General features: G+C 36.2%; 1 protein-coding gene across 1 annotated transcript in view; it reads left to right on the top strand.

Moving 5' to 3' along the window:
- Positions 1–26,991, top strand: part of CNTLN (centlein) — a gene marked incomplete at both ends in the record, with an annotated part of 184,813 nt that overhangs the window by 18,041 nt on the left and 139,781 nt on the right. The window contains one exon of the mRNA XM_079548565.1: positions 10,926–11,010. Within this exon, the coding sequence (XP_079404691.1) occupies positions 10,926–11,010 (85 nt within the window). The remainder of the gene's footprint in view (positions 1–10,925; positions 11,011–26,991) is intronic.

Below are 26,991 nucleotides of genomic sequence, written 5' to 3'. Positions count from 1 at the left end.
TTTAAATTATCACAAAAATTGATTCTGAGTGTATTATGCTCAATGTTTTTACTAGGGTGGAAAACATTTGTGGTAGCCCTTTAACTTGTAGCTTAGCATACCACAAGATAACGAAAGTGGATCGCTGCAGTAATCTTTTCTATAATAGTCTATTTCATATGAGAGTAAAAAGTAATATACCCTGTATAGATACTTTGAGTTTTTTATGTAGAAGTTGGTGACTGGAACCAATCACCAACTTCTACATAAATTAAGGAAGCATGACAACATGTTCTTATTAAGGTTTTTGCTTATATCCTCTCTTCTTTCAGAAGAGTACTATCAATTCAGAACACATCACAGGAACTCATAGCTATATAACTGTATTGTATAATTCTCCTCTCAAGAGTTATGCATTTAAGAAGGAAGAAATTAGTTCCCTAACACCTTTTTAGGTGATATCTTTACCAAAGAGAATATTGGAATAGGTCTGTATAGAACCTATTCAATATACAAGAGTATCATTAATGTTGACTTAAACTTTGGATTTACTTTGATTTGACAGATGGAGCAATATCATGTTTGTTTGTTTTTTGTTGTTTTTTTTTTTTTCCTGTTGATGTAGCTTCTCTTTCACCTCAGAATGGTTTAACTGCTTCATTGGAACACATTTTTAGTGAATGTGAAGATTGACTTTACTTGTGAATCTTCTGCACAACCAAATTACAGCCCCGCATATTCTGTTAACTTTTTCAGTTATAGCTTTCCATAATCTTTTCTGAAGATTTTCACACTCTTCTGTTTCATGAACTTTATACTCTTCTTTCAGGAAAAATTTGTCTTCTTCCATGCCTTACAGTATAATGTACAGTTGTATCATGACAGTTTTATCTCAATTCAGAAATGTTAATGAAATATCTGGGTAATTTATAATCAGCACAGTGTTTGGTCAGGAAATTTTAGCTTTCTGACTTTGTTAATTTAGCCAAGATAAGTGGTTTTAAAGGGGAGAGAGTTGGGATTATTAAGTAATGGTTATAAGCAAAATGATTTCTAAAGCAGATCACTCAGCTCAAAGCCTTTTCTGTGTACCACTTAGTTTTGTAAGTAAAGATGTTAAGTATAACATCAGGCTTTGGCCTCAGTGATACTTCTGGATCCCTTCCAACTCAAGATGTGCATGTGTTTCTGTGATTATATCTGATAAAAACAAAAATGACAACAAAAACAAAAACCAGCTCAACTCTTCTTTAACTCATCTGTATTAGGAACAAAACCGATCCTTTTGTTAATGCTTTCCAACTTGATTTCCATCTATTATTGACTTAAGTGATTTTTGAAGTAGATAAAAACAGAATGAAATGGATTTAGAACTTTTGCTGTCTCTGCTTGGGATTATAACGTGAATACTGCAAATGTTTGTGCAACTTCATTTTTCAGTGTGTTCTGTCTATTGAAAATTCAATCACCAACAAGCTTTCAGTGCCAGCTTCTTAGCTGATCTTCTGAGATCAGAAACACAGAATGGTAGCTGGTATGCAATGGGGAGCACGTCTGGCTGCCTTACTCAGTTGTGATGATTTACCTGTTGGCGTTGATTTTTCCTTCTCAGTCTGCAGAACCGTGGAGGGGTTCTACAGAGACACCTCAGGCTTTGAGGCAGGCCTTTCCCTCTTAGTCTTTGTTGTGGCAGTTTGCCATTTCTCATCACTTTTTCTTTGCCTCTGACTGGATGTGCTGGTGGGGGAGTTCGGGGCTGTTTGGCCCTGGGCTGTGGATTTAATACGGGTTGCGTGTGAATCCAGCTGTCTCTCCTCACTGCTGCCCTCCCTGCAGCTCAGTTATCTCTTGCAGGAGATCCTCCACCTTGGCACATCTTATGTAGGTGAGTTTGCCACTCTCCTCTACTCCAGGAGCAAGGTCCAGGCACTTCCCACAGACCACCATCTGCACAGATGCTTCTTCCTTCAGTAGCTCTTTATGGATGGAGGCATTGGTCATGACCTGGGTAGATGGTGTATATCACCCTGCTACAGCTGCAGCCTTAGCTTGATGTTGAGTGCTTCTGCTTCAAGACTCTTGTGGAATGAGTGCCCCTCACTTCTGCAGCTGGTAGAACCTGAGTGCCCTGCTGTGTGAGCCACTGCCACATGTGATGCTCATGCTCTGTTTACCTGCCTTGTGCTTGGTTGGTAGCAACTCATCCCTGAGTTTCTTTGAGGGATGTGGGTATGATCTCAATTGGCCCTGCCAATGCCCACACTACATCAGCCTCTCTCACGAGAGCTTCCCTTTTTGTAGGATTGCTCCCCTTTTGTCTGTTTCCCAGACAAGGGAAACCCTTGCAGCCTCCCTGTACCTTGAGATTCGTTGCTCTGGTTCAGGCCAGGATTGTTCTGAAGCAGCTGGTCTTGATGACTGAGCCTGCTACCTACTGGAAATAATCATACTCTAAGAAAGTGTAGTCTTTCTGTTTCTAAGATCACATGTAATTAATCTGTCAGTTTTGTTGCATGGATTTCATTCTTCAAGTTAGTGAAATCAGCAGCCAGACTTCCTTCAGGAGACTACACTAACAAAAGTAAGAACATGTAACAGTGGAAGGATGAAGTGTTAACTTAAAACCTTGTACACCACAGGTGTGTAATGAAGAAGGAAAAAAATAATGTATGTGGACTGTTCCAAAAGTAATGCCTTCTCTTTTATTATGTTGACCCATGACACCAGAGGTAGATGTTGGTGGTTTGGCAGTAGAGGCTGAGCCTTCCCACCGATACTGTTACCTCTTGTTGCTGTGTGACAGATGGCAGCAGAGGGGCAGTCTAAAACAATGTCTGACATGGAAGTGCATGCAAAGCAAAGTTGTGGAATTTCTCCATGCAGGAAAAATGGCACTCAGTGGCATTCATCGATGCTTGCTGAGCATTTATGGAGCCCAGTGGATGTGAGGTGGAAGGTGATAATTTTCTGCAACGGTGACAGAGGTAGTGGGTCACCTCTGCTGGTGCAGATTGTTATCAGTGTAGCTTGCAAGCTCTTGTTCAGTGGTCATGAAGATGCATAGTTTGTGGTGACTATGTTGACAAATTGTGTTTTGTAGCTACGAATTTGTTCTGTTGAATAGCATTGTTGTGCTCCTTCTATTTATTGTAGTTTCCATGCAAATAAACAGGAGGCTTTACTTTTGGGGCAGCCTACATGTTGGCAATACTAGCTGCATAGTCAAGTGAATTTTATTAGTGACATTAATTTATATTTGTAACATTAAACTATTCCTTATATTATCCTTTTCTGAAATAAACAAAAAAGTTTAGAAGGCATAATTTGGGGGATATAGGAGGGAATTAACAGTAGCTTTCCATTATTTGTGTGCTATCTTGAACTGATTTCATGATCCTAAAATAGAAGTTAACCTACCCTAAAACAGTAAAAATGTAACTGGTGCCTTTTTATTTATGTGCTGTTGATTCTTAAAATACACCAATGATGTTCTGCTTTTCAGCAGTCTTTGCAGTTCTTGCTGGGTAACTGTAACTATATTCCCATTTTAATATTCAGATATAAACAAAAAATTATCTTTACTGTGCAAATGAGAAATGCCTTTGGGATATGTAAAAGCCTCCAGGTATTCTCGAACAAGCCATTGTGAAAGTACATCTCATGTTAGTATACTTTCCAGCTACTTTAAATACTATTGATCTCGGTATTATGTAAAGAGCATGCTATTTCTGGCTCATTGCCTTTTGAAATATTCACTTTTTTGATGATGAATTTTTTTAGAAAAGGTTGCTTAACAGTACCCTTTACAGGTAAGTACATATATAAACTCAGAATTGAAGATCAGATAAGAGTATCAAATGGTTTAAAACATTGTGGTAAACTTTCAGAGACCTCAGTAAGACTTTCATGTTACACGAAATCTTGATAGGTCAATTCATTCTGATTTTCCTCTGGGACATCTGACTGCCTTTCTCCTGAAAGGTGGAGTCAGACTGTGGCAGTGATACAAAACTTGGTAGATGTTGATGGAGATTGTATTACACTGGATGATATCATTGCTTTAGCTATGTTTTCCTACACCTATTCCTAGTGTGCTGTCTTGCAAGATTTCAGCGAAGAGTGGGAATGAATATAATGTTTGATGTCATTATGGCAGCCTAACATTATTATTCCAGTAATGGATAGAATTTCATTGTTCTTGCTGGGATATTACATCTTTCTGAAGGTGAAAAAAACAGGGCTGAAGAGCAAGTGATCAGAAATATCCATAGAAATTTTTTGGAAGGGCTATCAAAGGAACTTAGGCTACATTTTGCTGTCCTGTGGATAGCAAAATATTGAAGAAACATGAAAAATAAGGTTGGTATGGATTCCTCACTGGTTGAAGATGTGTGTATGTACTGGAAATAAGTACTTTTATGCAGAAGGGTGTTAATGCTTTGTATGTATGAGTAAACATAGATTGCTGATATTAATTGAAAAATAAATAATTTTAAAGGGATCTTTTGAAGGGATGGTAAACAACTTTTTTTCTTAAGCTTTTTTTTTTTTTTTTTTTTTTTTTTTACTTGTGCACATTAGTAGGCAACAGAATGACAGAACTAAAGAATAAAGAAGTTCTAACATGTTCTTGAAAGTTGTTACTGTTTTGTCATTGAGTTTAAAGTAAAGTGGACTCCCTAGTTATTATCACTCAATAAAGTGGATGGAATAATAGAGCATAAGGGTACAACCTTTCTGTCTAAGGTCAAATAATTGTGATTGTCTACAGTTGATGAAAGTTTAATATCCTATTTCATTAAAAATTCTCAGAACATTGAACATAAGTCAACATTCCATGGAGAAGAAAGTATTATGCAGCTTGCATGTGTGCATATCTGCATATCGGAGCACAAAATATTGACATGATAATTGCAGTCAAGCCTGATTGAACAGTGGCCTGTGGGAATTCAGCTGGTGTTGTACCAACTGGATGGCTGCTCAGGACACAGTTTGAAATGCAAGGTGCAAGTTAGCACTTTATTCAGCACAGGCAGGCATCATTTAAAAATCCTTGGGGGAAACCCTGGTGATGTGCAGATGTTAAAGCAGTCTGTTCTGAAGTGCTGATATTTTAAACACTGTAAGAGGGTTGTGTATTTTAGATGAAAAATGTTTGCAAAATTATTAGGGAAAAATGTCACTTTATTTTCTGTACTGCCCTAGTATTCTATGTGTATTCTTAAAATATGAAACATAAATCATCTAGTGAATTAACTTAGAGATGCGAGAAATTACACGTCTTTAGTGATGCTTTTTCATTTTGATATGTATGATATAACATAAAACTGGTAACAAACACAGCTTCATAAATAACTTACTAAGGAAATAATTTCTTTTTACAGTTTGTTTATAATTAGACCTTACGTTATTTTTGTGAAGAAACTAGTGTACATGTAATGTGGCTTTGATTCAGAAAATATGTCCTGTCTTAGAGTACAGCAGATATATGCTATTGATTTTAGTTTAGTTTAGGGTTTTTTTTTTTCTTTTATGTGGTTTAAATCTTTTTAAAGCACAATCTGCAAGTATTAGAAGTAAAAGGAAATAAAAGGAATTATGTGTCAATTAAAATATGAAGTGTAAGGATCTTCTAAGGTCTAGGTGAGATTAAACAGTACATTAAATAAAAATTACTTAGTTCTGTTTTCTTATCTCAATTGGTGCACCAACACACTAATGTTTTTACTTGAAAGTTGTTTCTTCTAACCACTAATTCTAAAGCTAGAGGGCTGTGACTGACTGTACACAGCAAATTACAGTATTGGTGCCATATTCACAGTAACATTGACAGTGTGTGATGTATACCTTTGCCTTGCATGTGGGCCGTTCATTATCTATTTAATAATAATATCGAATACATCCACTTTCACAAGTACGCTAATGGAAATGTAAAGACCAGGAGAAGTAATAATTGCCTTGAATGGCACATCAAACCAGTTCATCATAACTTTTAAAAATAGGAATATTTCCAGATTTTTTTTTTTAGTTATAGATAAAATATGTACAGTGTTAAGATAAAAAATTTGTTGTTCTTCTATCGTGGATCTCAAGGTTTGCAGAGTTTAAGTTTTAAGTTTTTTAGGTTTGTAGGGCAGAATCTTTGGATTGTGAGCTTTTTTTAAAATCCTACTATTTAGAAAACCAAACAGAAATACTACATGAAACCTGTGAACAGCAACTCCAATTTTTTATTAGTTAGAACTATTTTCATTAAGTTGATGTAAAAATGGCATAATTATATATACATCTTTTTTTTTTTCCTAGACAAATGATTGATTGGCTGATTAAGATCTGTGTTAGCATCGAAGATGCCTCTCTTCCCAGAATACTTTCATTGAAGATTTTAGGAAGCGTGATGTCTTGTGAACTTCCCCAAACTTTTCAGTTTTGAAAACCTTGGCATTTTTTGTGCTCCTTATTCTGTTTTCACACCTCATTCATAACTGTTTCCTTAAAGAGTAATGTTTCATTTTTGACAAGTCATTAATAATGGTCCAAACCTCAAAAATGTTATCCTGTCCTGTTGTGTAATGTATCATGTAACACAGGAAAAAATTATAATAGGAAAAATGTTAAACAGTATTTCCTTGGTTTCTTCATTTTTGGGGAAAACTGAATCTAGATAGTTTATGTAGCTAAATACAGCTGTGTTAAACATTTAAAATAGGTAGTACTCATGGGAAGACTGATTGGAGCTTAAAACTTGTACACATTGACAGCCTCTCTTCATTCCATTTTTCATCCTAGAGAAGTCTGGAAATATTCTTAGCTCACATCATTATTGCTCATCAGTGGTTCTAATTAGCTAAACAGGAGTTTGTCTCAGTCATTGATCATCATCAGCTTCTTGACAGTGCCTGATTTTTTTTTTTCTTTCCCCATATTGCAACGGACCTTTTTTAATATGTTGGAAATACATAACGGCTCAATTGATAAAGTCAGTTGATGATTTTTATGCATATTTCTAAAAAGTAGGAGGGTATTATTTCATTTCTTGTCTAATATGATTTTAATGCACAAAAACAAGTAGAAGTATGATATGCAAGTTTCAGTCATATTACCTTGAGGGTCTATGGGGAACTGTACTGTAATGAACACTGGAAATTATTCTGTGCCACCAGGAGGAGCTCCTGGAAAAGATCCATAGGAGATTTCGATTTAAGCTTTAGTGTACTGAAGGCATCCATTGTGTTCTTACGTTCTTAAAATCATTATTATTTTTAGAGCTGTGTGTGATAACTAGTGCAGCTATTTTGTATTTTGTATGAGGCATTACATATCTCATTATCTTGAGAGCCTGAAAAAAAGCCCCACCCCGTATAGCCAAAAAATGCCATAAATTTACATTAGTCTATTCCCACTTATGATGATGATGATGATGATGGATCTGTATTTACAAACACTGTTCCTTGATAGCTTTGTTCAAAGGGCTGTTTGACTGAGCATCAACTAGATATAGAAAGTATTGAGTTTAATTAGAAATATTCCTTGAAGAACTAGGTCATTTGTGTGTGTTTACAAACGTAGGCATATTTTTTCTTAGGTTTTTTTTTTTTATTATTCCTTTCTCTGTGGTTCAGTACTTTATTCCTCAAGGATTATAAACTTTTCAGAAATTGCTTTTTTAAAAAACAAACAAACAAACAAAAAAACCCACCTCATTGAGAAGTTGAGTTCCTGAATTTTAGTGTTGTGGTTCAGCCTTGGTAGGTAGCTGAGTCCCACACAACCACTTGCTCACTCTCCTGCAGCAAGAGAAGAGAATCAGAAGAGTAAAGTGAGAAAATTCATGGGTTGAGAGAAAGGCAGTTTAATGGGTAAAACAAAAATTGTGGGCAAGCAGAGAACAATGAAGAAGTCATTGACTACTTCCCATTGGCAGGTAGATAGTCATTTACTGGGAATTAGGTCTACATCACTTGTGGTGCTTACTTTGGAAGACAAACACCATAACTGAATTTTTTTTTCTGTCCCCCAGCTCTTACTCCTAGGCATGTCATTGTATGGTATGGGATATTCCTTGGGTCAGTTTGAATCAGCTTTCCTGGCTGTGTCCCCTCCCTGATCCTTTTCCATCTCCAGCCTCCTTGGTGTGGCTGTGTGAGAAACAGAAGAGTCCTTGACTCTGTAAGCACTACACTGGAACTGCTAAACAAACAAACAAAATAAAACATATCCAAAACAGTGCCATATGAGCTGCTAAGAAGAAAATGAACTCAGTCTCACTCTAAATCAGTGCAAATAGTTAATCATTACTTAGAAATTTCATTTTTTCTCCTCCAGTGTCTTTTTCCCTAGTTTTTTCTTTAAAAGACATCACACTGTAACTTTAAGGATAAATGAGCTAAACTTTCTAACAGGATGGATTTCTGTAACTGCATGCAACTTTGTACAGTTTTAGTAGGGTTCGAAGAGACACTATGAAAAGCTATCAGTATCTGTGGAAGTAATGCTTTATTTCTATTCAAACTACAACTTACAAAGAGCAAAGTAATGTGATTTGCTGGTACAAATTCTCCACTACAAAAGAGTGTTTTTCAACATAGTCACCACCATTGGCTATGTGTTTTTGCCAGTGGTGATCAAGAGCCTGCATGCCACTCTCTTAAAGGTCTGCACCACTGAAAGTGATCCACTGTTTCACAGCTTCTGTGATGGTGTCGTTGCTAGGAAAATATTGCCTGTGCAGTCTGTCTGTCATTGGCCTGAACAGATGGAAGTCAGAAGGTGCCAAATCTGGACTATATGATTGATGTGGTAGAATAGTCCAGCCAAGACTGCCAGTGTGCTCCATGGTCTTCAAACTGATGTGAGGTCTGGTGTTATCATGCTGCAAGAGAAAGGTTGTCTTCTTTTTTGGCCTGACTCTAAAAGTCCTCAGCTTAGTCAGTGTTGCTATGTGATGAGAGTTAAAGGTTTGTCCAGGTTCCAGGAAATCAGAAGAATCACCACTATCCAATTCCAGAAGACAGTGTACATTACTTTGCACACAGAGAGCTGCATCTTGAGCTTTTTCTTTCATGGGGAATTCAGATGTCACCACTCTGTGGACTCACATGTTGTTGCTGGTTTGTAGTGGTGACACAATATCTCATGGTAATAATGCAATCCATGAAACTGTCACCTTCAGCTTTGTATTAGTTCAGTAGGTCCTGATAAATTTGCGTACAGTGCTCTTTCTATTTCTGTTGAGCATTTCTGGGACCTGCCTGATACAAACTTTGTGATATTCCAACACTGCTACTATTGTTTCCAATGCATTAAAGCTGACATTCAGCTCTATACCCAGTTCCCTGATCACACTGTATCTATTTGGGTCAATTATCTGGTTGAGACTCTCCTGTGGTGTGCCATGGCTCTCCAGAACATGGCTGGTCTTTCACATTGCTGTTTCCACTGCTGTAATGCAGTACCCGCTGCCTCACTGTGCACACATCCATTTCCACAAATTCTCAGCAAGTGTCAGTGGATGCCAATGGTTATAATTTTTTTTTATCTGCATAGAGGAATTCAATTCTACACTTCTGCTTTCATACGCACTTCCAGGTCAGATACCATCTTTTTCAGACTGCCTCTCTGCTGTCTTCTGTCACAGAGCAACAATTATAATGGAATACTGGTGGAAAGGTTCAATCTATACTGCTTTACCACCCACATCTGCCTCAGAAGTTGTGGGACAACGTAACAAAATAGAAGGCATTGCATTCAGAATAGCCCTTGTACTTCACTTTCTGCAGTGATGAGTCCTTGAGATCTTAGTCCCCAAAAAACTTGCAGTGAATTCTGTACCATTTTTAATTGATTAATTAATTCTTTTTTTACTCAAGATCAGTCTAGGTATTTTAAAAGCCATAGAAATTATTTAAAAATATGTGCTACAAAAGAGCCTGTTGGGACAGTATACTTTAGCCTTTGATTCAAGTAAAATACACGAAAATACACAAAAGAGAAGAAAAAGAAATGACCATATGTGTACTGTCTTTAATTTTCCGTGGTACAAAATTCTGTTGCTCTTGCACACAGCTGGATAGAGTTATCCACTTTTGATCAGATCCCTTCTGCCTCTGAAAGATTTCCATAGTCTGAATCAATTTCTGCTTATCTGTCACCTGTGGTGGTTGGGATGCCTGAATTTTTTAAGGAACAGTACATTTCTCAGATGTTTTGTCAGAGATGTCTTGTGCTAAGGAGCATCTGTGTATCCCTACTATCTCACCATAACTTTTCCTAGAAGTGTAGCCAGTAAGCACAGCATTTAAAATAGTAAAAAAAAAGGATTGCAATGAGATGAGGTGGTTCTACACAGCATTAGTAACTCATCAAATGATTTTTTATGAAATAGCATGATCATGATTGTAGCCTTGTACTTATAAACCACGTTGCTCTGCTCATTCCCGTTAAGCAACCTTCTCAGCCTTCCCTTTTTTGTCCTGGTCAAATTATAGATTCTACCCACATGTAAGATAGTAAATGATAATACAGTCATCCATGAAGTTCTGAAGGTTTGTTTTCGATAGAGAAATGCTGTCTGGTTCAGAGAAGGATTTCACAAATCCAAACAGCTTAATGTCACTATGTTGCCAAGGAAGGGAGAACATTTTGTTCAGTCTGTAGGCAAGTATATCTAGTGCATTTGAGGAGGAATGAGATAGCTAATTTTAGCTATTTTAAAATCTGTTCTAATACCTATTGCTTCAGTTTCTTTCTGAAGAAAGCTGTTTACAGATGTAATTTGCTGTCACTTGCCATATGCTCCCTGATTAATTCTGCAAGGCCTGTCAGCTTCAAATAATTCAATTTTCTGTGTTTTAAAATGACATTCATTATCAGGACATGAAAAATTCAAATGATTAACTGCAAATTGTGACTAATAAAGTGTCTTTTTTTTTTTTTGTTGTTTCTAGAGAAAAGCAGAAAGCTGAAGTCAAGGACAGAAAGATATTAGAAATTTTGCAAGTTAAAGACAGCGAAATAGAAACCCTAGAACAGGTTAGTAGTACATTTAAATAGAGCAGTTAAGTTAATTAACTTATAATTGACACAGAATTTGAGAAGTAAAAATAGTTATTGAGAATTAAAAATAGTTTGTTGTGTTTTAAGGTGAAAGTTGTGGTGATTCAGAAATGATGCATTTTGAAAGTCTTTAACTCTGAAGAGTTGTTCAAAAAGTTGATGTTTAAATTTAAAAACTTTTTGTGAGTTCTGAGACATTCTAGCAACTTTGTGTTTCATTTTGGTGTACCAGAATGACCTAAATTTGTGTTTTCAATTTTGACTAGGTTTAGATTTGGAACTTAATAGTGCTTTGGAAAGATTTACCATCTTGACAAATACAGTAATCAAAAGTAAAACATTTTTAGAGTAAGGAAGACTAAATAATTAGTATTCTAAAAGCAATACAACCAATTATTTTTATTTTTACTAACACATAATAGCATTTACTAGGTTCGCGGTTACCAGAAACTGTAGCACGATACTTCCGAATCCAAAATGTCATGCGTAAACATCTATGTCGTGTATTCTTTATTGAACTGCTTATTCAAATTTGAATACTGTGCTTAATAATAAAATTAAATGCAAAATATGTATTGAGCTAGGCTGTTGGCTAAACTGAGGAAACATGAGCTCATTTTCTAAAAATCAGAATAATTCTGAAAAGTAATCAAAGTTGTTGAATCTTCATAGGATATGAAGTACAATATTTATGAAATTAAGCATTAACAAGCACTAAATAAAGGCAAGAGAACAACTTCTCTTTATTCATAACTCTCTAATGACTTTCTACTCAAAACTAAGGGAAGCAAAGTTTGCTTTTCAGTACGAACTAAATTAGTTATAGGAAAATAACATAATTATATCAAACGCTATATGAGAAAGGAAAAAGAGAACTAGGATTACTTCACGTACACCAAGCCTGTTAACAGAAACACAAAGATTAAAGGTGTTCTTTCACATGGCTAAAGCTGTAGCACCCAGGGACAGAAGGCTGGTTAATAAATGTAGGTTTTCTTTGTAGAATCACTGACTGGGTGAGCTTGGTAGAAGGGGCTTCTGGAAGTACTATAGGCCACTCTACTGCTGAAGCAGGATTATTTCTAGCATCATTTACCCAGGACCGTTCCCAGACGACTTTTGCATATCTGCAAGAAAGAAGACTCTACAACCTCTCTGTGCAATATGTGCCAGTGCTTGATTGCATGCACAGTGAAAAAGTGTTTTCTGCTATTCAAAGGGAACCTGCTGTGTTTCACTTTATGCCCATTAGTACTTCTGTTGCCAGGCACTGCTGAAAAGAGCTTGGCTCTGTTTTGTTTGCACTTTCTCTTCATGTGTTCATACACTTTGCAGATATTTCCCTGAGACTTCTCTTCACTAAGCAGTCACAGCAACAGAAACGTGATTTGTTTTACATTATTTAGGAGGACACTAATTATGTCAGCAGTTCTTACACTCTTAAGTGGCATCGGTTCAAGTATAAAGAACTATTTGAACCACAGCATAGGAATGAACATCTAATAATCTAGCGCAACTACGCTTTCAAAATACTATTAATTCAAATCTCAGTTAATCAGCAACATAAAGAGCAGAGCTGAGCTGATAAAAGTACTTGAACATTTTCATACCTTTCATACATGATTCAGTGTAATTTTGTAGTGAACGACTTAAAATCACTCGCAAATTAGGCTAAGGGACAAGAAGTCATTGCAGCATGCTTAAAAAAGTACAGACAGTACTTAAAAACTTTCAAACTTAAAAACAAGCAAAATTTGTGATTTGTGAGCTTACAGGCTTTCTTCAATCTAATTTTGTCTGCTTTTATAAGATACTGAATTTACTTATCATCAGGCTTCCTTAGATCTTGCCTTTACTTTCCTCTGTGCAACAGTGTAGAAGAAGTAGCTGTTGTGTTTTCTGTTCACTTATGTATTAGAGCAAATGAGGCTCTCAGGCTTCTGCATGACTGCAAGAAGCATTATCCACTATCATGAGATTCATCACAAGGAGAAGAGGCTGCTCTTTGAGCTGTCCTGGAAGCTCCCTCACCCGCCAGACTCCAAACTGGGAAGCTTGCATAGGGCCTCACAAGAGTACACAGCAACATGTAACTTTCAGACATCTTCTTCTAAATACATGATTCCTGCTTTACACACACACACACACACACAAAGAACAGTGCAAAAACTATGGAAACTTGCACTAAATCGCTGCTGATGAATACCAAAGAATCACAGACTCGTAGGACTTTGAAGGAACCTCTGGGGATCCCATCAAGTCCAAGCCCCCCGACAAAAGCAGGTTCAGGTTCCCCACAGTAAGTTAAGCAAGACATTATCCAGATGGATTTGGAGTGCCTCTAGAGGAGGAGACTCCACAACCTCTCTGGACCAGCCTGTACCAGCGCTCTATCACCCTCACAGTAAAGAAGTTCTTCCTCATGTTTGTATGGAACTTCCTGTGGTCCAGTTTGTGATCACTGTCCCTCGTCCTGGCACTGTACCCCACTGAAAAGAGCCTGGCACCATCCATTTGACTCTAGAATTTGAGATACTTATGAACTGTGATGAGATCCCTTCTCAGCCTTCTCTTCTCAAGTCTGAACAGTCCCAGGTCTCTCAGCCTTTCCTTGTGCAGGAGATACTCCAGGCTCCTAATCAACTTCGCAGACCTTCATTGGACTCTTTCTAGAACGCCTCTATGTCTGTTTTTTCTGGACTGGAGAGCCCGGAACTAGACACAGTACTCCACAAGTGGCCTCACCGAGGCAGAGTGGTGAGGGGGGTAACCTCCCTTGTCCTGCTGGCCATGCTCTTTTTGATGCCCCCCAGATACCGTCAGCCTTTTTCTTGGCCAGAAGGGCACATCTCTGGCTCATGGCCAACCTCTCGTCCACCAGGACACCTTCTCCACAGAGCTCCTTTCCAGAAGCCTCTACCCTGTACTGAGGTGTGAGCTGATGCCATCCCAGGTGTTACACTACACCTGTCCTTCTTACCTATCGCCCTGACATTTTGACCTGGGAGAAGAAGCTGATCTCCGCTTTGCCACTGCCACATTCTATGATAATCTAAGTGGAAAGAAGCTTCTCAAAGTCACAGTCATGTGTTCAAAACACATGCTCAGAAGAAGACCAGTTCCAAGACTTGTGTGACCTTCTGTGGGCAACGTGCTTTAGCAGGCGTTTGGACTTAAGTCCAGAAGTCCCTTCCAACCCTTGCGATTTTGTGATCCTGTGATAATGCCCAATTTTTCAGGGTCATACTCAGTGGAGTTTTGAATATTAACTAATAAATACTTTTCCCAATATGCTCATTGCCAGAAAGAGAGAGAGAGGTTGCTGAACTTCATAAGGGTCCTCTCCGCCCAGGTCTCTAATCTATCCAGGTCTTTCTCAATAGCAGCAGCCTTCTGGTGTGCCCGTACTCCTCCCAGCTAGGAGTCTAGGACTCTAGACTTGCCCTTGTAGGACCTCGTAAGGCTCCTCTCTGCCCAACTCTCTTTCTAGATCTGACTGAAAGTTAGTACAGCCTTCTGATGTCAGCCACTCTTCCCAATTTTGCATCATCAGCGTACTTGGTAAGGGTGCAGTCTATCTTTCATCCAAGTCATTGATGAAGATGCTGAACAAGACCTGACCCAGTACTGACCCTGGGAAACACCAATAATTATATGCCTCCAATGAGACACTGCACCACTTACAACTCTCTGAGTTCTTCCAGTCTCCCCTTTTTCAATCCACCTTACTATCTGCTCATCTATCACATGCTTCGCATCATTACAAGTATTTTGTGGATGACAGCGTCAAAAGCCTTGCTGAAGTCAAGGTAGACAATATCCAGTGCTCTCCCTCATTTCCAATCTTGCAATCATAGTTTGCCACCAGTTTGGTTGATCTCCTTGCACTCCTTGCGGTGCAATTTTTCTGTCAGACTGTTTCTCCGACTTGTCAAGGTACTTCTGCATGGCAGCGGAGCCTTGATCCTTCAGTTCCTAGTTTTGCCATCAGCATCACAGTAAGGGTACACTCTGTCCTTTCATCCAGATCGTTAATGAATCATAAAATCATTTGAATTGGAGGGGACCGTTAAGGATCATATTGTTCAACTCTCCTGCACTGAGTGGGGACATGTCCTGTTAGGTGAGGTTGCTCAGAGCTCTGTCCAGCAAGACCTTGAATGTCTTGAGAGGCTGCCACCTCTCTGGGCAACCTGTCCTAGTTCCTCACCACTTTTATTGTAAAAGATTGTTTCCTTATATTTTGTTTGCATCTCAGTTGGCTTTCTGGGCACATTGCTGACTCACGTCCATCTTGCCATCCACCAGTAGCCCAAGTTGTTTTCTGTGGTGCTGTGCTCTATCTTTTCATCTCCAAGCTTGAGATGATAGTGGAGGTTGCCATGACCATGGTGCAAGACCTTGAACTTAGGTTTGTTGAACCTCATGAGGTCCTTCTGGGCTCACTTCTGGAGCTTGCCTAGGTCCTTGTGGATAGCATCCGATCCCTTGGGCATGTTGACTGCACCCTACTGCTTGGTGTTATTCACAAACTTGCTGAGGGTGCACTTGATTGCACCATCAGTGTCGTTGATGAAGATATTAAAGAGCATTGATCCCAGTACTGAATCAGACACCACTTGTCTCTGATGTGCATCTTGATCTATTGACCCCCACTATCTGAGTGTGATCTTGCAACCGGTTCCTTTCATCGAAAATTCCACCAACCAAATCCTTATCTTTCAGATTTGGAGAGAAGGATGTTACAGGGAACTGTGTGAAATTCCTTAAGTCCAGATGAATTTCCTCCAACTTCTGATTGCTTTTACTAAGGACTTACTTGTTTTAAAGGAGGTGTACATTGTTTAGGCAGTAGAATAAACTACAGTTTCAAGAACTTTCCTTCTTTTGATTTGTTCATACTAAAGCTTATGCACCTGCTACCTGACTAGAAACACTCATTAAGTGTTGATAACCTTTTTATTTTGTATTGTTTTATTTTTCTATTATTAGGCTGTCATGGTTGTAGATGTAATTCGTAATGTTTCTAGTTCTTCTATGCACATCATATTTATTAAACAGCAGCACATGGCTATTTCTGCGTTTCTGCCATATCCTTGCCTGAAAGAAGATACCTGCTGAAGAAGCTTGTGGGGATGTGTGTGCTTTAATGTGCTTTTAAAGAGGACTTCCTGTGATTGCAGCGTTTGAACCTATAGCGTATGACTCCATGAGATTGCTGTCCGAGTTTGCAGATCAGTTTTGCAAACTAAAATTGAAATTGGTCACAAATCTAAAATTGATTGTGTGCAATACAGCTACAGTCTGTAACTGGAGAGAGGCTGGATTAGTTACTAGACACAGTAACTAGTATCAAGGAAAAGATGCAGCCAGAGGAAGGAGAGCTTGGCAATACAATGGGAAGAATTAAGTGGTGTAGAGAATGGAAGCTATTATTTTGGTGATAGTGGCAGCTGAAACATGTCACAGTAAAATGATTTCATACAGTTTCCAATAGTGTATCATTGATGAGATTGTGAAATTTGATGTCAGATGCTAGTGCTGTACATAAAAGCTATAAACAGTGGAGGTAGCATTCTGACCTTGCCTCATCAAATTGCTGAGGTGCCACTGGACTGTTTTCTGAATTTATGGATTGTTCTTGGTGGTTTGGAGCCATCTGGCTTAGATAGCAAAATAGTGAAAATCATTCTCATTTTGTCTTTCTGGGTTTGTTCTTTGTTCATCTAAGGGAAAATATATTATTTTTGTCATTGACTTGCAAATACATTGCTTATGGAAATGTCAATTTTGACAGTAATAACACTAGAAATTCTATTCTGTGAAGTACAGATAGCAACAATTGAAACTTACATGTTGCAGTCTACCAATCTATATTACCTCTAGAAAGGTGAGATTGTCCATTTTTCTATTGGTTTTACCTTCCTCCTCATGCATCACATAGAAATTTCAGTTGCAACTTTAACATTTTTGAAAGAATATTATTTTAGTAGGAATTTCAGTGGCCACTTGTCAGTTGATTGTATAAATCCATTCAGACTGTGGGGGAAAAAAAGACAAACAAATGATGATTCTTGTAGATTTACATGTGTGTAAGCTGGTGTTTCTGACAGAAACAGCAACAAAACCCTAGAAGGGCAACATGGGATATCTGAGAGTTCTTGAGCAATATGAGAGTTCTGTTGTACTCTGCTTAGAGTTTATCCTGACATGTCTAGAAGCCCAGTTAAAATGACTGTAAATAGTAGATAATGTTCCTCATGCAGTAAATATGGTAAATTTGGTATTTACTACTAAAAATTAATTTAAATTTTTTTGTACTGAGATAATTCAACTGGTCGAAGATGTTCCTTTTTTTAGGAAATTACTGAAAATCTTCCAATGTAATTAATTTAGAAATGTACGTAATATAGTCTTTGATTGCTATTTAACTTAATAAATCTGACTCCTTTGATCTTGGTGGATGAATTGTGATTCCGCTATTATTACTGTCATTTTTATTTTCTGTGACTAATATCATTAAGTCATAGAATCAAAATCAGTTTGGCTGAGGAAGACCTCGAGTTCAATTATCAACTTGACCTACCAAGTTTCTTCACTAACTCATGTCCTTTAGCACCACAGAATGTAGTGTTGTGTCCTTGCCACATATGCAATTTCTGATTTTATAGTTTTTATAACTAGAGTCTTTATGTGAATGTATCATTTTCCTAGAATTTGATTTGTTCTTCTTCCAAAGGCTTACTGCTGCAGATATTTTTTTCATTCTCCTTTTTGCTTTGAAAACGTTTCCTTCCTGATCTATCTAATGTATAATATTTGTGTATGTGCAAGAAATAGATCACTGGGTGCTGTCATAATGGCTTTTTCTTTTTCCCTCTTCTTTGTTTCTCATTTAAAGTAAAGTGAGATTTTGAAAGAATACATTAAAGTAACATAAACTGTTGCTTAAGAGGACAATATGGGAACTGAAATTCAGTTTTTGCTATTTATGAAACTGATAGATTAAATTATCTTCTTCTGTTTATCTTAGATGATGAAATTATAGATGAACAAAAGTAGCAATAAACATTTTTTTGTCTTTATAACAATTCTAATTAATTAGGTTTCAATTTTGATTCGATGGAACTAAAGCTAATCTTTTTGTCCTAGACCTTGTAAGGTTTCGAAACCTTATCAACTGATTATACTCCAGAGTGGTTAAAACAGGACTAGCTTGCCTCATTATCTCTACTTGAAAATCTTCGGCTTGTTGTACAAATCTATACTAAAGCCTCCTTAAGGGGTCCAATTGGAAAAAGCATAATTCTCCCGTCAAGCACTAATTAATGCTAATAATTTTTTTCTTAAATTTTGTATTTTCACTTGATTATTTTTCTTTGCAATAATATGCTGCTATTAGATTAAGACAAACATATATTTTATTATTACCATCTTAACATTTTATTTCCAGTTGCATGTAGCATTGCTTATTCTTGTGTAATGGAGGATATGGGAATAATTTCAGTAATAGAGGTTCGGCTAGTTGTGTCAGCAGTGATGAGATTATGCGGAGTTTGTAAACTTTGCAAGAAAGTTTCTCCAGTGAAGGAGACCTATAAATACTGCAATCAAACATGTATTCAGTTTATTTATATTTCCTTTAGTGAAACAATTTTTTTTACATTATAGGGTTAGTTTAATTTTGAGAAGATTAAGCTGAATTTTATTTTCCCTTGAAGGACATGGTAGATGAAGATTCTTTTCACGTTCATTTCATTCAGGATTTTTATTTGAAATACAGGAAGATTTCCTCAACTTCAAGACAGGAGTAGTAGAAAGAAGCATGATGTGCCTTTTGAGTTTAGGTACTGCCAGTATGAATCTGCTGACCACCCTTAAGAAGGGGCTTGTCAGAGGAGTTAATTATAGCAACAGCTTCTTCATTCCTGCACCTGATCTGGCAATGTTGATGTATGTGAGTGTAATGAAATACTGCTGTCATAGGACTAAACACTTTTGGGTGTCCTTTTCTGCAGATCTCGCAGTCATACCTAGTTCCACAGACAAAGACTAGAGTTGACCTTCTGCTGGCCCTGTAGGTGTAGGAAAAATAAAACCAGTGCTCTCAAGATCATGCTCTGCAATGAAGAGAAGAGAGGAGCTCAGTTTAGTAGATTATTGGTTTTGATTTGAAATTAGTGGGATGAAAGAAGGAGATGGGATTTTCTCCTGCCTGACTTGGAGGGCTGGACTGCTGGACTGCTGCTTTGCATCATTTCAAAACATAGCAGCTAAGTAGAGAAGACGGAGTAGAGAAAGAATCAATAGGTTGGGCTGTGCTGCTTTACTGTACAGTGTTAGAGATACTATAGAAAATCTAATCTGGCCTGGTGTTGAGAGGCACTAGACAAAAGAGATGGTTAAGGAAATGGTTAAGGTGATGTTAGTGGTGATATCGGGAGATTGTCATGTAGATTGCTTTGTCATTGTAGTAGTTATCTCAAGAGCTGCCCTTAGAGGAAAACAGGCAGATTTTCAGCATTGCTGCCTGATTGCAGAATTAAAGTTGTGTTCTTGTGAAAAGGTTCCTCTAAGTGGAAGGAACTTGTAACTCTTGTGTTAGAGACAGCAAACCTATTTATGGTAACTGTGCCAGAAGCAGTATTTGGCTTCCATTATCAGTACTAAAACACAGCTGCTGGCAATAGTTGTGTTACACATGAGCAGGCGAGGGTAAGGACTAAAGGTAAGAACAGACTAGCAAGACTTTATTTCTTATGAGTAAGCAAAAGTAAGCTCTGCTACGTAGCTGGTAGGAGGGGCATAGGTGGAAAGCAGTGGTACACATAATGTTTTGTTGGTGCTATCACGTACTTAGATTGCTGGCAATAAATAGTTATTTTCATGCTAGTGAAAGTGAGATGCTGGAGTTGCAAGGCTGTATGATGTCACTGCATTAATTCCTGCAGTATTTACCGCATCTATTGAAATACTGAGAAATTCTGTTGGGTAAATACAGTTAAGAAAGCAAACTTCGCTGAAGACACCAAATTAGTCATATCAGACTAGCCCAAAGAGGGCAGTGGGGAACAGTGTTTGTAATGGATTACACTCTAAAAACCTATCTCTGGGTTAGGTGAAAATTCAGGTGCAAGACCAACTAGTGATAGAGGAGTTGCAAAGTGATGTAATTTAATCATATTTCTGATCTGCTTCTCTGTAAAACCATTTTACCTGATATTTTTTCAATGAAAGTGCTGTAAAGGATCTTGCTTTCTTCTTTCAACTGGAGAAAAGATCTGCCTTGTTTCTCTAGCGTGCAAAGGGTAGGTAAAAACATTTGAACAGATGGCAGAACAGATTTCTTTCTTGTATATGTCTTCAACTTTAATTCATATCTGTTGTTGGTAGAAACAGAAGTTCAAAAATTCTTATTAATAATTGGATTGTGTTTGCTGATGTTTTTTGGCAGCTTCGTACTTCTTTTTTTAGGTAAATCCTTAGAACTGTTTAATTTTGGAGTTTTGGAAAGTACAGAACAGTATAAAAGCAAATGTTTGATGGTAGGGAAATTAAGCAGTCTCCTGCACTTCAATTCTCCTCTCCTTGTTTTTTTTTTTTTTTTCCCTTTAAGATTGTTACAGCTTAAGGGCAAATATGAAAAATAGGAATTAATAATGAGATATGTATAATACTGTTGCACGAGTTACATTTTAATCCACTATACGTGTCAGTTGTGTTTTTTCTTCCCCTGGTTTTTTCCTGGACTTGTCAGGAGTCAAGTTCTCAGTTGAACAGGTATCTGAATGCAGTCATCCTTTGTTAAGGGTACTGTAAAACCAGTTAGCTTTGTCAGCATTTTAGTTTTGGAGTTGTATGGAGTAAAAAAATAATTGCATTTTGTGTCATAGATGGCTAGAGTCATTTTGACTATGAAAGGACAGCATACAGATTGCAAAATAGCACATATGCCATCTATAACAAACAGCATGAATTATTTACATAGAATTTCTGTTTATCAGAAAATAAAGACTGGATTTCTTTAGTTTGAGTTTGTTTTTTTCTTTAGTTAGTTCTCTTCTTGTGAGGACATTGTACCTGAATATTGTTGGGAATATTATATGTTAAACGTGCTTCTGAGTGTTCAATTTTAGAAAAACAAGAAATAATGAAGTTGAAAAAGATAAAGAGAAATTTGAGAATATGGGAAGGAAAGCTGTGAAATGTTGCTGATTTAATTCTTCCTGGGAAAAAAAGAAAATTGGAAGGGAAGAGAGAAATTTCCGAGCATAAGTTAATCTCAAGTAGCTGCTGTAGAAACAAAGGTGTTGGAAGAGGGGAGAATATACACATAGATGTTGAAGGAGAAATTTTGAAGAAAAGCATTTTAAAAGAGAATATTTTCACTTTTATTTAATGGGTAATAGAATAATGTATGTAGTAAATTAATTTCACTTAAAGATGTCAGTTTCAATAAAAGTTGCTGTATTGAATAAATATTTCATTTTTTTTACTAGTTATCTTATTTATGCTCATTTTTATCTTCTTTAGAGCACATTATAAGTATACTACTGCACTTTTCTTTAGTATTGGAAATGGAATGCATGTCCTTTTATTACAGTCATCGATGGGGACTTAATCGAAATGTAGAGGCTTCAGGTTTTTCATTAAAAGCTTCATCAGCCTGTTGTAGAAATCAGTTGTCCTGCGATATTCTGTATCTTTATCATCACTAATGAAGGATATATGTGTTGTCTTTCTGTTTTGTAAGGATGTTTTTTAGGGATATCTTGATAAACTATCAATAGATGTGAGTTAACTTGTTGACATGAAATACACCCTGCTTTTATCTAGCTAGGCATACCAATTCAATGATATATTTTGATCCAGTTTTGTATTGCAGTATCATGGGTATCTTCCTCCTCTCAAAAACATCAATTCTCCCTCTTATGCAGTGATCGTAAGTACGGCTGTTGTTTCATAGTTCTTTCTGTATACAAAATGTAATGTTTAAATATCCTTCATTGAAGACTGGAAGTTCAGTGATGGTGTCTATGACAACACAACATCAAATAGCATATACAATGACCAAGAGTAATAGACTTTTTCTCTTTTGGAACAAACTCCTAACATTAGTTATATCTTTACTGTCATTTCCACTGTCTTGCATGAGGTACCATACTGTCTAAATTCCTATTAGATAAAAATAAAATGTAGTTAAAAATGTGTATCTTTTTGTGAATTTATTCACAACAAACATTGACAGAAAATTATAGCAGCCTTTTAAGAGATTCTGAACTGTTTCCTTTCAAAGTCAGAACTAGAAGAACTCTTTCCCATTGCTTTAATCTATTTCCTAGAATGTGATTTTGCTTCTTTTGATATGAAAGTATTTAAATAAAAGTAGTTATTTATAGTACATAATTGGACATTATTGGGGTGGGGCAGGGGAAAACACCTTTATTTTGTTCTAGTTAATGAGGTGCTATGGGAAAGCGTAAAAATGAATTCTAGAATGACATTTTTCCAAATATCAGATCTATTCTAGCAGATCACAGAGTTGTTTTTTTTTTTTTTTTTTTTTTCTTTGTACACACTGTTGCTGGAGCATTCTGGACACTGACAGTGTAGAAATGGTACTCTTTGGTTCTTCTCAGCTGATCTCTTTGGTTTTCCTTAGAGTGATTTCACATCTTTGTTGTATTTGCAAGCTTGTCTATGGAGAAACCTTTGGAAGTGTCTTATTTATATTCAGAAGTTCTTGTGCTGTAGAATGTCAACAGCCTATTGAACTTTGCTGTTATCTTGTTGTATTCAAATAAGCATGACTGCAGTCAATGCAAAATTTGAGATTGTTCTTCTGTAGCATTAACCTGTATTTTATATTATCTAGACAAAAACAATGGAAACTGCAGAACTTGGTGAATTCTTGATGTGTGTTTTTGTGTGGCAAAATACTGTCATATGAATGAATGCCCCATGTGCTTGACCACGTATATATTGTTTTTCTGGTTCACTTATCTCACTTGGCTACCAGGGTGGGATAGTCTTATAGGAGCGCTGCTTGTATTCTCCACTGTAAGAAGTGAATCTTTACTCACTTCCTTTTACTGTATATGTAATCCATTGTTTGAGGAAGCAAAATGTAAGAACAGCTGTGCAGGCTAAGGCAGATGATAATTTACTTAATTATCTGTATCTTAGAAATTCTTCTTCATGACTTATTTCTACCAAATCATAGCTCATGAATAGTACTCCTGTTTGCTGGTTTTGTGTTGATTTTTTTTTTTTTTTTTCTTTATAAGCATATGATATGAATGGGTAGGATAGTAAAAGTTCAGTTTGCTTGGAAGAAAAGATCAGAGCATACAGAATGTCACTCAGGAAATGCCTCAAAACATAATAGGATTTTTTCCATGCAGGTATAGCTTGCCTAAATAATGCTTCAATGCTGCATAGTAGATGACTTTGTAGGTGAGTTAGCCGAGTGATTGATATGATGTAGTTGCCATTTGATTGATATAAAGTCTTACATGGGTCAATTGTTGGGATAAGTAATTACTGTGTGAGTCTAATTCAAGATTATCTGTCTGATTATGCTGCAAAGTATGCAAAGTAAGTAGCTTGTTTGAGTTTAAAATTCCGTGATAGCAGTATTGAACAAGCATTTGAAATTACTAGTTTCACTTCTGTAGTATTTTCATGCCTTTGTTATTATCCACACTGCTGGAAAGCATTGCATTACAAACTGCAGATCTTTCTGATTTTGCTTTTTGAATGTATGTGTATGTTAAGTATATGCATACACTTGCATAACATACATGCTTAACATATGCTTTATATATATGCATAATTTCAACACAATTTAAGCTTGTGTACACTAGAAGAGCTAGAGCTAAACTTGGAGATTTTGTGGATGTATATTTGTGAATCGTAAACTCTACTGAACAGGTGTTTCTGAGTGGATAGTGTTCTTTTAGTATATACTTGTCCTGTTAAACACTCCTTTGAGTCTTCCTTCTACCTCATTATTATAATTATTGTATAATAATATAATAAATATTATATATATAAATATATATTATATTATAAATATATATTATATATTATATATATAATATATATAAATATATATTATAAATATAATATAATATAAATATTATTATAAATATTATATATATATTATATAAAATAATATTATAAATATTGTATAATATACATTATTATAATAATAAGGTAGAAGGAAGACTCAAAGGAGTGACTTACATGAATTCTGTTAGAAATAGGGGATTGGGAGGGAAGCAAACGAAATAAATAATGCTTTCAGTGGTAATACAGATTCATACTTTTAAAAAAATGTGACTTAATGATTATTTGCCAGCAACAGTTTGTTCCTGTAACTGTAATAATGTCTGAACAAATATTTCACTTTTTGAAGTTAAGTCTGATGTCTGGAAGGTTCAGAATATGCAAGAAAGGAGTCTTTGATTAAGCTTACATTTCTTAATTTCTCAGTCTCTTCTTTAATGTCTGCTTAATGCATGCTGTCTGTCTTGCAGTAAATCCAGCCTACCTTCTAAGGACAAAAATACGACTATTCTTATCAAGGAGACAAGAATTTAAATAAAAGAGCAAACAGAAAAAAAAAAAACAAAAACCAGAAGCCCAAACTGGTTGAGTTTGTTTTACATGGTTATGGAAAACTATTTCTAAGTAAATTAGAAAAATGCACAAGCTGATTTTTAGTATATCACCTATGTGCTTTTATGTTCATGCATTATACATGCATAAAGTTTGATTACGCATATATACCTGCATATATATAAATCAAATCTGAAATACTTTGTGCATTCCTCTAAACTTGTGAGTAGTACTTCAAAACAATGTCATTATTTGAATATTGTGAAATTAGAATAACACATTTGCACTGAACTTGTGGATAAACGGTAGCATCTTATATAATATAACAAATCATCCAAACTAAGAAGGATCATTTATTGTGTTATGTTTCTGAAGAAAGTTTCATGCACATTTCTGAATTCTGGCTTATCCTTATCTTGGAAGAAAAGGAAGAACGATTATGAACCCCTAATTTTAGGTAAACATTAACTTTATTCTTTTTATTTAAAATGCCAGTGCAGTAGAATGGGTCTCTGCAGGGGAGTTAGTTATATTATAAAAATAAACAACTATGTTAGCGTTTTGAGGTTTAATTATCAAATAAACATTGTTTTAAATAGAAACTAGTTCAGTGTACTTACATTTGAGTCTTAAAGTAACAGAAGTGACAGAACTGTTTGTAAAAGGGTGTTATTAATGAAATTTTCTAAGTATTTTTTTTCTGGCTTGTTGGTCAGTTTGAATTAATGGTATATGAGGAAAAATTTCAGAATGTCAGAATAAGGTTCCTGTATTTCCTTTCACTTCTCTTGATTTTGCTTTAATTTTTCCATTCTCTTTCATTCAAATTCACTCTTTTCCAGATTCTATGGAGTCCTATTAGAAAGTCTGTCATCTTTGAATTCTACCACGGATTCTATTTTTTTCTTCATTTTTTCCTTTATTTCTTTTTTTAACTTTTTGATTTTGTTATGAAAGAATAAAATATCCCTCATGTCGCCCTACGCTGTTCACTAGACATTATCTGTTTCTGGTTTGTTTTCAGTATTTGCTACATGTGCTAGCTGTACTGCATTCCCTTTCTCAGTATGCCAGATCAGTTCAAAGGTTTGTTCTTTCCTGAAAAATATTTTCACTTTGCAGTGCAGTGTTTTTCATTTTGTAATAAATGTGCCATATTAAGAACAAAGTTTGGATACAAGTACTGTTTGGAAGGATAAATGAATACCTGTATATGGAGGAACGATGTACACAAAACATTTGAGGGTTGGTGGTAGGAGAAAAAAGAGAATAATAAAAATATTTGCAAGAATGGTGAGGAGATGATGTGTAGAAAAGGAGTAGAGGTCTACACAAGAGAAGCAGAGATTTGCTGTAACTCAGCAGAAGTTAAAGATCTCTGCTAAAAAGTAAAGGATGGAACGGATGAAGGCAAAGATATAATCCACAAAATGAAACTGTGATACATTTAATGACTAAGACTTTTTCTAAATACATAGATTAATGTCACTGCACATCTTTCTGATGCCTTAGTATCAATGTAGCTCAATAGTGGCTTAAATTATAATAATGAAACAACTCCGACCATCATCAAATATGTGAAATTAGTGCTTTTTTACATGTTTTAACTCCAGGAATACTGAAGAAGTTGTTTTTAATGTTAAACTAGTTGTTAGATATTTCAGTGTAATGCCTAGGAGGACAGAGAAGAACATTTCTATCTCATGGTGAGGCTGGTGTTCAGAAACAGATTTTCAGAATTGCCCCATCTATCTGTGAGGATTGTGGATAGCTTGCTGGTACAGCGTGGAGGCTTTGGATACCATAGCACAGACACTGTAAAGCATTTAAGCAAGCTCTGCCTGCCCTTGCATAGCTTGCTTTGTGTTCATGGCTGCTACCTGCACTCTGTAGGTTTCTTTTGTAGGTGAATTACTTAGTGTTTTTTGGTGACATAGACAGTGTTAGTGCTATTGTCATAGGTACTGTTTGTCCTTACTTTCACATGCTGGTTTAAAAGCGGTGGTTATTGGATCAGTTTCAGCTGTATTATTTGATGCATGTTAGTTTTTTTTCTTAATATGTTTTTCTTCTTTTTTGTGTCTGACATTGTATGAAGCAGAATTAACCATTTGGAACTTGCAAACCTTCTGAAGACATACTTCCTTCTGTTAACCATTTTTCAATGTTTCTGAATGTGTTTCATTTAGATAGTATATGAAAGAGAAAGCAGTTGTGTTTTTACCCCGAGGCAACAGCTTCTTCCACAGTTATTACAGCATTATTACTATGAAAATGATGTATATAAATGCTGTTTTGATTAGTGCAAGGGGCACAACAGTCTGTGGAATTAAA

Source organism: Tetrao urogallus (genome assembly GCF_951394365.1).
Source record: "Tetrao urogallus genome assembly, chromosome: Z".
In the NCBI taxonomy this organism is placed as follows: Eukaryota; Metazoa; Chordata; class Aves; order Galliformes; family Phasianidae; genus Tetrao; species Tetrao urogallus.
The sequence above is the reverse complement of the archived record's forward strand: the minus strand, read 5'-3'. Positions and strand labels throughout refer to the sequence as shown.